The following is a 14,609-nucleotide window of genomic DNA, read 5'->3' as shown; positions in this document are numbered from 1 at the left end:
TCATCATTTCCTTGTCTGAGGGTCAATAATGTCTCTTACAGTGGTGAAGGAATTACTATGATCACCTCAATCATGTGTTTGTCTGAGGGTCAATAGTGTCTGCTATGTTGGTGAAGAAATGACCATAATCACCTTCATCATTACTTGCCTGAGAGTCAATAATGTCTGCTACAGTGGTGAAGGGATGACTATAATCACCCTGAGAGTCAATAATGTCTGCTATGGTGGTGAAGGAATGACTATAATCATATTCCTCATGTCCTTGTCTGAGAGTCAATAATGCCTGCTACGGTGGTGAAGGAATGACAGTAATCACTTTCATTATTTCCTTGTCTGAGGTCCAATAATGTCTGCTACGGTGGTGAAGGAATGACTATAATCACCTACATCATTTCCTTGTCTGAGGGTCAATAATGTCTGCTACAGAGGCGAAGGAATGACTATAATCACATTAATCATTTCCTTGTCTGAGGGTCAATAATGACTGCTATGGTGGTAAAGGAATCACTATAATCACCTTCATCATTTCCTTTTCTGAGGGTCAATAACGTCTGCTACGGTGGTGAAGAAATGACCATAATCACCTTCATCATTTACTTGTCTGCGAGTCAATAATGCCTGCTACGGTGGTGAAGGAATGACTATAATCACTTTCATTATTTCCTTGTCTGAGAGTATTAATGTCTGCTATGGTGGTGAAGGAATGACTATACTCATATTCATCATGTCCTTGTCTGAGACTCAATAATGCCTGCTACGGTGGTGAAGGAATGACTATAATCACCTTCATCATTTCCTTGTCTGAGGGCCAATCATGTCTGCTACGGTGGTGAAGGAATGACTATAATCACCTTCATAATTTCCTTGTCTGAAGGTCAATAATGTCTTCTACAGTGGTGAAGGAATTACTATAATCACCTTCATCATTTCCTTGTCTGAGGGCCAATCATGTCTGCTACGGTGGTGAAGGAATGACTATAATCACCGTCATAATTTCATTGTCTGAAGGTCAAAAATGTCTGCTACAGTGGTGAAGGAATGACTATAATCACATTCATCATTTCCTTGTCTGAGGGTCAATAATGTCTGATATGGTGGTGAAGGAATGACTATAATGACATTCATCATTTCCTTGTCTGAGGGTCAATAATGTCTGCTACGGTGGTGAAGTTATGACTATAATCACATTCATCATTTCCTTGTCTGAGGGTCAATAATGTCTGCTACGGTGGTGAAGGAATGACTATAATCACCTTCATCATTTCCTTAACTGATGGTATATAATGCCTGCTACGGTGGCGAAGCAATGACTATAATCACCTTCATCATTTCCTTGTCTGAGGGTCAGTAATGTCTGTTACTGTGGTGAAGAAATGACTATAATCACATTCATCATTTCCTTGTCTGTGGTCAATAATGTCTGCTACGGTGGTGAAGGAATGACTATAATCACTTTCATCATTTCCTTATCTGACGGTCAATAATGTCTGCTACAGTGGTGAAGGGATGACTATAATCACCTTCATCATTTTCTTGTCTGAGGGTCAATAATGTCTTCTACGGTGGTGAAGTCTGAGAGTCAATAATGTCTGCTACAGTGGTGAAGGGATGACTATACTCAGGTTCACTATTTCCTTGTCTCAGGTTCAGTAATGTCTGCTATGGAGGCAAGGGGATGACTATAACCACATGGTGGTGTGACGGACAAGGAGGGATGCCTCCACCTTGAGACCAACATGTGCATAAGAGGGATATTTGTAAAGAGCCTCTTAAATATGGAGACTCTTACTGGCTGCAAAGGGAAACGAGAAAAAAATAGGGCACAATTGCTCTAATCAAGTGCATCCTACTAATAGTGGGCACATAAACCTATGAACGACATAAGGGTTAAGGCTCACCCTGAATCTTGAAGTCCTTGAATTCTTTCTCTTCATTTATTTTTTTTGAGTCTTTGGTGAAAAACCTGCATTTGAACACGACTCCCTCGTCCTCACCCATCGTTGGCGTGACGATGACAGCACTGTTGATAGTTACGTAGCCTCTTCTTTCTTTAACTTTGAAGTTCGCAGCTTTGTGCCCTTCTTCACCCAATAGTGGCTCTGTATCCTGGCAGTCAGTCATGGGATTGGGGTTGATCATGGTCTCGTGGCCCTTGTGCAATTTTGTCCACTTTATCTCAGTGCCTTCGGGGCAGTGATACCCAACACACAATAATTGCACAGGTTCTCCCAATGTCCAGACTCTGGGCCCTCTGATCTCGGACATCTTTAGTTTCTCCTGCTCCCCTGAAAGACAAAAATAGTAAGTATATAAGCATATAAGTCCAAACTAGTGTACAACAATGCAAATTAGACCACTGTATATCCTTAGGCAACAGCTCCCTCTAGCAAAGCATTCTGTGCATTTGGGCAGCCTCTACTGCGCAAGACGGCTTTGGACAAACATACATCTGGTCTTTTATTATATAGTATGACTGTGAGGCCAGTATTCCCTACATGACATCCATTTCCCAGCAACTACTAATTTAGCAAAACAAATATCAATTTGCCTTTCAAATTTTTTATTCAGATCGTATTTGCTAGCTTTTTAAGCCTCATCAATTAAAGTATCCAAGCATTTTATTGTGGCGTTAAGCCCTTATTCCAAGGGCTGGAACAGTGGTTAATGCCCCGGCAGCCCAAGTTACCCACTTGCAATGGGGGCTTAAGGCCATTAGCAGTCCAGGCTCCAATGCAGTATCCAAGGACTGCTAAAAAAAGGACATGCGTGGCATCCCAGTGTATGAAGGAAAAGTCTTTACAAAGATGGCATACAGAGCCCCTCTTCCCTTTCTATGGCAGCCTGCGGGAGGCAAGGGGAAGGAGCGGAGGCGTTGGTGGCACCCGTTGGAGACGAAATAAGGTGAATAGGAGTGTGGGGGGATGAAGAAAAAAAATGATGGCAGGGGGAGTTGGCCAACAGGCGGAATTGAACACAGGCTTTCACCAGCAGTTCAAGCCTGTATTCCTTGCCACCTGATTGGCTGGCACCCCTGGCCAGGGTGCTAATGAGTTTTACAGACGTGTTTTTCATTTTGTCACCTTGGCCAGGCATCTAATAGAATCGGATATCATGGGTTCCTTTTTCTGGGAGTGTGCCTGTGATCGCTCCATGTACCTAGATGTTCCAGTCGGAGCCTGCTCTCCTACTAACAACAAATGTGCATAAGCTTTACCGAACGAACGATTAATTGTCACCCACAATAGATATCCTTCAGCATAGTAAACATCACAGAGGCTCAAGTGAAAGATCAAGTATAGAATATTTAAGATATGCTGAGTCAGGCATTTCTTGCACCCAAGATGGCATCTGCTGTTTATTAATGTATGATTAATAAACGGAACACAGGTCAACCCTACATACTACATAAGTCAGTGCCACAGGCATTGGTTGGCCCTACAATGGAAAACTCACCTAGAAAGACACTGCAACACGGGAGTGCTTGATGGTAGATTTTTCAGGGCCATATGAAATATGACACAAGGAAGGAAGCAGCCTGGAAGGTCCCCGAGGTTGGGATTCTACTCCCACTGCACCATGCATTGAGGCTAACCATCTGTCTCCTTTGAACTCACACGAGCGAGGATTTCTTGCTAAAAATCCTGGATAGAGCAGCCTACTTGCAAATCCAATGATTCCTTGAAGCCAATCATATCTTGGGTATGCGTCAGTCGGGGTTCCGCCCAGGCCACGGGACAGAGTCAGCACTACTCGACGTAAAGATCCAGATTGATTACATCCTTTTGTGAAAACCCTTGGTGTATATCTTGACGGCACACTATCTCTCTCACGGCATGTTAGCGCCATTGTCTCCTCTGCCGCATACATGACTAAGCTAATAAACACATCCAGACCCTTCTTCTCCCCGGACAGCTGCCCCCCCCCCCCCATAGCCTGAGCCACCGTAGGATCCAGGCTTGACTATTGCAATGCCCTTTTTGCAGGCACCACTGATATCAATATTCAGAAAATGAAGGTTATCCAGAACAATGCACTCAGAGCAGGACTGAATATCCCCAAAGCTGAACATATCACAGCAGCAAGTAAAAAATCCTGCTGGGTCCCTATTCATGTACAAATTCTCTTCAAAACACTCCACCACTCACAGATTTTTGCCCAAGGATGCCCCGCCATACTTTTCTGAAGAAATCACAAAAGCATCATCATCCAGCCCCACCAGAGCAGCCTACGCCCACCGCATCACAATGCTCAAATTTAAATGGGTCAAAGCCGAAGGTTCTAGCTTCCTGGCCAGAGAGCTGAGTGTCATCTGCATAACACTGACAGTTAGACAAGAAGGTAGAGATCAGGTGGGTCGATAGGGCCAAATAGACATTGAAGAGCCAGGGTGAGAGGATCGAGCCCTGGGGAACACCACATGTGGAGAGAAAAGACCCAACTTGGGCCTGGGAGGTCGGTCCAGGCGGAAGGAGGTCCACCACTCCAGGGCCTTATTCGTGATGCCCAGGTTCTCACAAAGTTGATTGATCAGGATGGCGTGATTGACTATGTCAAAAGCAGAGGAAAGGTCAAGAGGGATGAGGACAGCAGGAAGGCTGGAGTCAAGATTAAAGAGCAGATCTTCACGGGTGTATAGGAGAGCAGTGTCCATGCCTCCGGCTGCTCGGAAGCCAAACTAATGGTCATGGAGACAACCAACAGAGTCACAGGCCGATTCATGGAAATACAGTCAAAAGTATTGCACGCGGCTGGCGCAGAGTGTTCCCGTGCGAATGTCTGCGCCAGCCGCGTGCGATAAAATCCATTTCAGCGCACATTGTATTCATGGATTAATCCTCCAAAACAAGCCGTGGCGCAGAGTGGCGCAGCGACCCTGCAGCAGCGCCAGTTACGCCCCCAAGAACGCCCTCGCACAAGGAAAAGCCATCAAAATCACTAAAACATCGCAAAGGGCTGCGCCAAACCTTGACCAGTTTACCGGACTGCCAAAGCGGGGAAAGTGTATTACGCGCGATTGGCCTGGGTGCGTGGATTTCAGGGGTGCGCGAGAAGTATCACACGCTTTTGGGCTGTGTGCGTGTATTCCAGGGGTGCGCAAGAAGTTTTACACGCGATTTGCCTGGGCGCGTGTATTTCAGGGGTGCGCGAGAAGTTTTACACACGTTAGGGCTGGGTGCGTGTATTACAGGGGTGCGCGAGAAGTTTTACACGCGTCAGGGCTGGGTGCGTGTATCTCAGGGGTGCGCGAGAAGTATTACACGCGTTAGGGCTGGGTGCGTGTATTTCAGGGGTGAGCGAGAAGTCTTACACGCGTTAGGGCTGGGTGCGTGTATTTCAGGGGAGCGCGAGAACTTTTACACGCGTTAGGGCTGGGTGCGTGTATTCCAGGGGTGCGCGAGAAGTATTACACGTGATTTGCCTGGGCGCGTGTATTTCAGGGGTGCGCGAGAAGTATTACACGCGATTTGCCTGGGCGCGTGTATTTCAGGGGTGCGCGCAAAGTTTTACACGCGTTAGGGCTGGGTGCGTGTATTACAGGGGTGCGCGATAAGTTTCACACGCGTTAGGGCTGGGTGCGTGTATTTCAGGGGTGCGCGAGAAATTCTACACGCGTATGGGCTGGGTGCGTGTATTTCAGGGGAGCGCGAGAAGTATCACACGCGTTAGGGCTGGGTGCGTGTATTTCAGGGGTGCGCGAGAAATTCTACACGCGAATGGGCTGGGTGCGTGTATTTCAGGGGAGCGCTAGAAGTTCTACACGCATTAGGGCTGGGTGCGTGTATTACAGGGGTGCGCGAGAAATTCTACACGCGAATGGGCTGGGTGCGTGTATTACAGGGGAGCGTGAGAAGTTTAACACGTGTTAGGGCTGGGTGCGTGTATTTCAGGGGTGCGCGAGAAATTCTACACGCGAATGGGCTGGGTGCGTGTATTTCAGGGGAGCGCGAGAAGTTTCACACGCGTTAGCGCTGGGTGCGTGTATTTCAGGGGTGCGCGAGAAGTATTACACGCGATTTGCCTGGGCGCGTGTATTTCAGGGGTGCGCGCAAAGTTTTACACGCGTTAGGGCTGGGTGCGTGTATTACAGGGGTGCGCGATAAGTTTCACACGCGTCAGGGCTGGGTGCGTGTATTTCAGGGGTGCGCGAGAAATTCTACACGCGAATGGGCTGGGTGCGTGTATTTCAGGGGTGCGCGAGAAGTTCCACACGCGATTGGGCTGCGTGCGTGTATTTCAGGGGCTCGCGGGTAGTTTCACACGCGATCTGACCTGGGGGAGCGTGTGCGTGTTTACCAGGGGTGCGCAGAAAGTCATACATGCAATTTCAGCAGGGTACGTATATTGCAGGGGTGCCGGGGAGTCCTACATGTGATTTGCCAGTGTGGGTCCTCCCAGGTGTTCCCTGTACACCCTCCACGGCCCCTGCAGGCAGCCCACACCACAGGGGACTACCCTGCATCCCTGGTCATGTCCCGCAGGCAGCCCACCCAACATGGGCATGCCCCCCAGCAAAGGCACATGTCTCCTTGCACCAATGATCACCAACTCATGTCCCCTTGCACCCCCACCCCCAGAATTGCGGGGCACCTGGCAGCAGGCCCCCACCCATGTCTCCCACCACCCCCACCCCTCAGCACTGTGGGGCACCTGCCAGCAGGCCCCCACCCATGTCCAACTCATGTTCCCCAGCACCCCCAACCCCCAGCACTGTGGGGCACCTGCCAGCAGGCCCCCACCCATGTCCAACTCATGTTCCCCAGCACCCCCAGCCCCCAGCACTGTGGGGCACCTGCCAGCAGGCCCCCACCCATGTCCAACTCATGTTCCCCAGCACCCCCATCCCCCAGCACTGTGGGGCACCTGCCAGCAGGCCCCCACTCATGTCCCCTTGCACCCCCACACCTCATGACCATCCATAATCATGGCCAACAAGGCCACACAATTCACCCCCCACGCCACCCCAGTCCGAACACACCATCAGGTATTACACCCACCCCCCAAAGCAATACCCAGCACATGATGCATCCCAAATGTCAAGTAAGTACATCAACATAATCTGGTAACACCCACCCAATGGGTGCATTTGAATGATAAAACACACATCATGAAATGCATGAATTCAAACTGAGAAAATGACACATAGAAATATCAACCAAAAATGTATTGAACAGAAGAACAATGGAATGAGAACAAGCAACAAAAGAATGCAATAGAACAACCAAAATCAGCATGGAATAAATGAAGAGCCAAAGAAACATTACAAGAGAACCAAGAGCAAACTAAAATAAATTTATCCCAAAACGCAGTCTGTGATAAATGAATCCAAGGTGTCCAAATGAAAAAAAAACATTGATCCGTGGGAAAATAAAAATATATCAAAATCCATAGTCCAACTATATACAAGAAACAAATCCTGGGTCCATGTGCCCTAACCAAGAAATGAAACCTATCTAAATAAACCCTACCTAAAGAAGAACTATATACAAGAAGTTGGGGCAATGTCCATGCGCCCCAAAAAATAAAAACAAACGGAAAGGAAACTTAACACTAAAGAACTATATACATTGGCAGCGGGCAAGTCCTGCGGCTCACTCCGTGATGTTGTGGGCCAGGGCATCCTCGAACTCCATGTCGACGTCCTGGAGGCGGGACTCTGTCCTGGCCCCGAGGTCTCGCAGGGACGACGCCATGGCCACCTCCAACTCCCTGCGAGATGCCTCGAGGCACTCAGCCCGCCTCAACGCCCGACGCATGGCGAACTCCGCCCTGACCATGGTGAGCCGCGCCTCTTCCGCCCGCTGCCGCTCCGCATCTATGCGCTGGCCCAACCGCTGCCACACGGAAGACACATCCTGTCCTGGGTCCCCCTGCCCTCCGGCCAATGCCTGCCCCTCCGATGACGAAGGCCCCGAGCCATCATGGCTCCCACTTTCCTGCTGCTGCTGCTGCTGTGCCTGTGCCCTGCCTCCTGCTGCCTGCACATCCTCCATCTGCTGGGGTGCAGTTGCTGGGGTGTCCACCCCTGCTGGACCTACGACTCCCAACTGTGGCAGGGATGGGATACCCACCGAGCTGGCTGCGTTGGTCGGGGCAGGTCCACAGGGGGCCCTGGTGGCATCTGGGCCGGAAGACGGCATGGAGCACGACTGGCGCATAGTCTCCACAGAGGAGGAGAGGGCCGCCAGAGTGTCCGCCTGGGATGGGGCATCCCTGCTGGTGCATGGTGGTGCAGTCACAGTGTCAGGGACAGTGACATGCACAGGCATCTCCACGGCGACCTGTGCTGCCTCCTGCCCCTGGCCCTGGACTGCACCACTTGCACCAGCAGGGATGCCCCCACCAGGCCCCATGTGCGGCTCAGTGACGGCCTCCTCCTCCTCCGTGGAAACCACCAACCTGGATGTCTCCACGCCGTGTTCCGCCGTTGCAAGCCCCTGTGGGAGCTCACCCACCCCTTCCGCTGCAGCCGTGGGGGCATCCCCGCCGCTTGGCTCCACAGCGCCGTCTCCGCCCTCTTCTTCACCTTGCGCTGTGTAGAGGGAGACATAGAACACAAGCATCAGGGTACTGTACAATGGTTCCCTAGACCGGAAGCAATAGCAGATGAGTGGCACTGTCATACATCCCTCCACAACACATGGGTCAGTGCAGGCAAAACACATGCAGGAACAGGCATGACGCATGCTATGGACATTAGCATACATGTCCGAGGGACTCTTGAAACATACAATGTTGTCTTGAGACTCACATGCATCATGGCTCATGCCTATCACATGCACACACCTCACCGTAGTTCCATCCATCTGGACTCGTACACCCCAGACACAGTGAATACAAGGATAACTAGGCTGCATCAGTGATTCGGAACATTCTCACAGACATGTGTCATGCATCCATGGCATTTACAAGTCACAGACACGCAGGTCAGACACACAGACATGGACACCATACATGTACATGCCATCAGCACCCATCCCTCACCCCCACCCATGTCCAGGAACAGAGACTGGCATGCTTTCATGTGTCCATTTTGCATACAGATCCCCATGTTGCTGTTGAACACATGCACCAACCATGTGGTTCACACATTACTGGTCTCACATGCATGACCATCATGTCCCAGCATACACACATACGTACATGGCCTATGTCACACATACAGGCAAGTATCAGACAACCAGCACACTGCAACATGCCCTGTCTCACACATCAATGCCTGACCACTTACCGCTCAACTCCAGACGGGCCTGCCTCGGAAGGATCTGGGCGTGGAGCGCTGGGTCTATACGTTCCAGGACCCTCAGCTGGATGGGACTGATGCTGCCCCGGCCCCCCTCCACGAGGCGCCGGGCCTTCAGGAGGGTCCTGGACCTCAAATCATCCCAGCGCTTCTTCACATGATGGAATGTTCGGACTGCCACCCCCTCCTCGTTGATGGCAGTCACGATGTCCGCCCAGATCCTATCCCGTCCTTCCCTGTTGGCGCGTCTTGGTCCGAAGAGGGCATCATAATGCCCCACGACATGCTCCACCAGGACACCAACTTTGGTGGCACTGAAGCTGGTGCCCCTCTGCCTCTTTGGCTGGGGGTTGCCAGTGCTGCCAGATGGTGGTGGGCCCGACATGGCAACCCCAGAGGCAGGAGTGGGTGGGCAAGTGGGTCCTGGGGCTGGGCTGTGGAGCAAGATGGTACTCCAGTCGGGAGTCTTTGGTACCAGCAGGGGTGGTCACAGCTACTGCACCCCTGGCTGATGTGCAGGCAGCAAATGGCAGGGCACGTGGGCAGCAGGCAGTCAGTCAGGCAGCAGCAGATGGCAGGTGGGAGCGTGCTCGGGGCTCTGGGGGGCAGTAATATGGCCTTCTGGGAAGGAGCGTGGTCTTCCGTGTGTTTTCGCGTGGCCAGCTTGATACGGAGTGATTTGGCACGTGAAAATCCTGCACGTCTGCGTGTAATTCGAGGAAAGGCCCTTAGCGCGTAAGCGCGTCAGCACGCGTACGCGATTTCATTGGACCAAAGGCCCTTACAGCGTAAGCGCGTCTGTGGAGTTTCGCGCACGGGCGTTGCCCTGGCAGGGCTTGTCTGTACGTGCTTTTCGTGCGGTGCGTGTGTTTTCCATCCGTTGGGGTTCACACGCTATTACTTCACAGCGGGTGTTGGCTACGCGTTCTTCTACATGCAAGGCAGACGGTGAGTGGTACCCCGCTCCCCCCCCAGGTCCCATCGCGTGTGAAACCACCCGCAGGCCCCTGAAATACACGCACCCCGCTCCCCCAGGCCCCATCGCGTGTGGAACCACCCGCAGGCCCCTGGAATACACGCAGCCCGCTCCCCCAGGCCCCATCGCGTGTGAAACCACCCACAGGCCCCTGAAATACACGCACCCTGCTCACCCAGGCCCCATCGCGTGTGAAACCACCCGCAGGCCCCTGAAATACACGCACCCCGCTCACCCAGGCCCCATCGCGTCTGAAACTACCCGCAGGCCCCTGAAATACATGCACCCCGCTCACCCAGGCCCCATCGCGTGTGAAACCACCCGCAGGCCCCTGAAATACACGCACCCCGCTCACCCAGGCCCCATCGCGTGTGAAACCACCCGCAGGCCCCTGAAATACACGCACCCAGCCAAAACGCGTGTAAAACTTCTCGCGCACCCCTGTAATACACGCACCCGCTCCCCCAGGCCCCATCGCGTGTGAAACCACCCGCAGGCCCCTGAAATACACGCACCCCGCTCACCCAGGCCCCATCGCGTGTGAAACCACCCGCAGGCCCCTGAAATACACGCACCCCGCTCCCCCAGGTCCCATCGCGTGTGAAACCACCCGCAGGCCCCTGAAATACACGCACCCCGCTCCCCCAGGCCCCATTGCGTGTGAAACCACCCGCAGGCCCCTGAAATACACGCACCCAGCCAAAACGCGTGTAAAACTTCTCGCGCACCCCTGTAATACACGCACCCGCTCCCCCAGGCCCCATCGCGTGTGAAACCACCCGCAGGCCCCTGAAATACACGCACCCCGCTCCCCCAGGCCCCATCACGTGTGAAACCACCCGCAGGCTCCTGAAATACACGCACCCAGCCAAGACGCGTGTGACACTTCTCGCGCACCCCTGAAATACACGCACCCAGCCAAAACGCGTGTGAAACTTCTCGCGCACCCCTGAAATACACGTACCCAGCCAAAACGCGTGTGAATCTTCTCGCGCACCCCTGAAATACACGCACCCAGCCAAAACGCATGTGAAACTTCTTGCGCACCCCTGAAATACACGCACCCAGCCAAAACGCGTGTGAAACTTCTCGCGCACCCCTGAAATGCACGCACACGCTCCCCCAGGCACAATCGCTGGGCTGTGTATACGGTATTTTTTAAGCGCACATTTTGGCGCACATGTATTGGGACGCTACCGCCTGCTTTCTGTGGCGTACGGGTATGGGCCTGTGCGCGTCTTTGGCCGTGCGCTGTTTTACCCGATTCGATTCCATGAATGCCTGTTGTAGGCTTGCGTCTGGGCGTTCCGCGCACTTGCCTCCTGGACCTCCCCTGTGACGCCCATATTTTCACGAGTTGTTCCCCATTCTGAGATTCACGCCCCGTTTTCCGCCTACTTTTGGGATGTGCGCCGCGCTATGTGCGAAATCGCTGTGGCTTTATCGCACAGCGTTAGATGACCTGTGCGCTGGCATGCGGCGCGCACTTTTTCAGCGCACATCCCACTTTTTGCTCGTGCCCATGCTTCCATGAATGGATGTGCGCTGTTTTCTGTGCGATTTTCTGCGATTTTTTCTGTGCCTCTGCGAATCGCACGTTTGCGCACGCGTGCGCCGGTTTTTCCGCGCACATTATTTCCATGAATCGGCCTGTCAGTGTGGAGAGTAAGCTGGGAGAAGGCCAGTTTATCCAGGAGTTTGCAGGGGGGCACAAGGGAGTGCTTGAGGCGGGGGGGGATATCCAGTGGCGTAGGAGTGGTTGCAGAAATCAGCAAGGCTGCAGCAACGCTATCAATGTGGTCCTTGATGATTCTGGAGGAGTAGGGGAGCACCTGTTTGGGTGACACTTTCATAGATCGGACTTGTCTAGAAACACTGTCAGGTGTTGTCAGAGAGAAAGAGGAGAAAGCAAGAGGAGAGGGGCAGGAGACCACAGGGGGTCTGAGAGAGGGAGAGGAAGAGGAGAGAGAGGACAGGATGTAGTAGTGGTGAAGTGAGAAGCCAGAGCCCTACAGAGGGCCTGGGAGGAAACAGGAGAGGTGGAGACTGCAATAGGACTGGCCAGTTCCTTGCAGATTTTAAAGAGCTTGGCCGTGTTGCTAATGGCCTCAGAGACGCAGACTTGGATGTGGGCTCTCTTCTTGGACAGGACACAGAGTCTGTATTGCCTTTGGAGCAGGCGGCAGGCCAGTTTGTCAGAGGATGTGCGCAGGGCCTTCCACTTGCTCTCAGCCTCCCTGCACTTGCGTTTCAGGGCACTGAGGTCAGAGTCATACCAAGAGTTGCACTCAGAGGTAGGCTTCTGACAGGGGCAAGAATGTCCAGAGTGTTGGAGATGCAGGTTAGAGAGGGCTGTGTCAGAGTGTGAGTCAGCCGCAGGAAAAGGAGGAGCAGAGAAAGTAGAGGCAAAGGCATCCACTGACACACGCTTCATGAATGAGTGAGAAGGTAGGTGGCAGTGCGGGGCAGGCTTTGATTTAGGGACAGTAAGTTTCACATGAGAGGAAAGCAGAAAGTGTTCAGTCCAAGAGAGAGGAGTGGTGACAGGGTTAGAGAGGGGGATGTCCGAGGAGATGAGAACATCCAAGGTGTGAATGGCCAAATGTGTCGGAGCAGACAGTAGTATGGAGAGAGAGAGAGTGTCTCAGAGGATGCGGAAGAGAGCAGAGGGGGGATTAGGAGCATCCAGGTGGATGTTGAGGTCTCAGAGGAGGAGAAGTTGAGAGGTAGAGGCAAGGAGAGAAGAGGAGAGGTCAGCCCATTCTGAGAGGAAGAGGGTGGCCTGGACAGGTGGCTTGTTGATGGTGGCCAGTCAGAGAGAGGCCATGAGAGATAGAGAGCCTGCAGACCAGGCATTCAAAGGAGTTAGTAAGCCTGTGTAGGAATGACAGATGCAGGGACCCACTCCGGAAAGATCAGAACATCTCCACCTCTGGGTCAGTTGGTTCTGGGTGTTCGGAGAGGATCTTGTAGCCATCAAGGAGGAGAGTTTCAAAAACTTGTGACAGAGCTGGCCGTGAGCCATGTCTCAGTGAGAGCAAGGACATCCAGGTCAAATTCTCCGAGGAGGTGGCAGAGGTCAGAGGAGTGTTTTACAGTAGAGCAAGAGTTTAGAGTAGTGCCGTGGACCAGGATACCACATTTGAAAGACTTTAGGGGTGAGGAACAGGCTTGAGGTACACCACCGGAGATCGGAAGTGGTAGAGGGGCCCATGAGTGGGCAGAGGTGTTAGCAGGCGGTGCAATAGTAGCCAGAGAGGAGGAGTAGCGGGAGAAGGTAAGAGGTTGATAAGAAGCAGGTGATGCCTACCGGAGGAGGAGGAGATTGGGCTGAGGGCCCTGGGACAAGACTGTGCCATTCAGTTAGACATCTGTATTTGTATTTGTATTTATTTGTTATTTATATAGCGCCTTAAGCCAAGGCACTGTACAAAACCAATTTTACAGTACAATACAAAATGAGCAAATGATTACAATAAATCAATATCGTTTACAGTGAAGCTAACTATACAATTAGGGCAGATGTAAGAAGGTCCTTAAGGCAGACCCAAAGGTGGGGTAAGATTGAACAGACCAGGGAGAGAGGAAGAGCATTCCAGTAAAGAGGAGCCAGAAGAGAAAAAGAACAGAAACGAGAGGAAGTACAAGGGGGACGAGGAACAGTTAAAAGAAAGTGGGTTTGAGAACGAACAGTGCGAAAGAGGACATAGAAGGAGACAAGAGAGGCAAAATAAATAGGAGCAAGCCCATAAAGAGATTTAAATACGATACAGAGAAAATTGAATCCAAGCTGAGAGTGAAAAGGTAGCCAACGGAGAGAGGTCAAGGAAGGGAAAATGGAATCACAAACCAAAAAGAAGAACAGAGCAGTAAAATAATCGAGAGAAAATTAAGGAAGAAATTAGAAGCTTCGTGGCGCTTAAGGTAAGGATAATCTAACTTTCCAGATGTTAAAACAATGAAAGCGGCAGGAACGAGCTGTAATTGAGATATGATGAGCAAAGGAAGGATTAGTATCGAGATGAAGACCAAGGGTGCAGGCTGTCGGGGAAAAGGGCAGATGCGAAGGGAAAAAAGAACAAATGGAGGGGAAACAGGAGGAGGGATAGAATTGGCGGGGAAAAAGAGAACTTCGGTTTTTGATGGATTGAGAACGGGAAAATGATCCAACGTCCAAGTTCTGATCGTGAAACAACAGGCTGAAAGATTTGAGTGAATGTTAGACGTGAAAGAAGAGAAGGATATAAAAAGTTGGGTGTCATCAACATAAAAGTGATAAAACAGCCCAAAAGAAGAGATAATCTTAGCTAAAGGAGAAGTATACAAAGAGAAGAGAAATGGACCAAGGACAGACCCTTGTGGAACACCATGTAGGAGAGGAAAGTAACCGAA

The 14,609-nt window shown here is 51.6% G+C and overlaps 1 protein-coding gene across 1 annotated transcript in view; it reads right to left on the bottom strand.

The window, feature by feature from the left end:
* Positions 1-14,609, bottom strand: part of LOC138498394 (CD276 antigen-like) — a 716,033-nt gene that overhangs the window by 488,773 nt on the left and 212,651 nt on the right. The window contains exon 5 of the mRNA XM_069622166.1: positions 1,899-2,285. Coding sequence (XP_069478267.1) covers positions 1,899-2,285 — 387 coding nt within the window. The remainder of the gene's footprint in view (positions 1-1,898; positions 2,286-14,609) is intronic.

This window comes from Ambystoma mexicanum, chromosome 5q (assembly GCF_040938575.1).
Source record: "Ambystoma mexicanum isolate Mex_15411 chromosome 5q, UKY_AmexF1_1, whole genome shotgun sequence".
Taxonomy (NCBI): Eukaryota; Metazoa; Chordata; class Amphibia; order Caudata; family Ambystomatidae; genus Ambystoma; species Ambystoma mexicanum.
The sequence above is the reverse complement of the archived record's forward strand: the minus strand, read 5'-3'. Positions and strand labels throughout refer to the sequence as shown.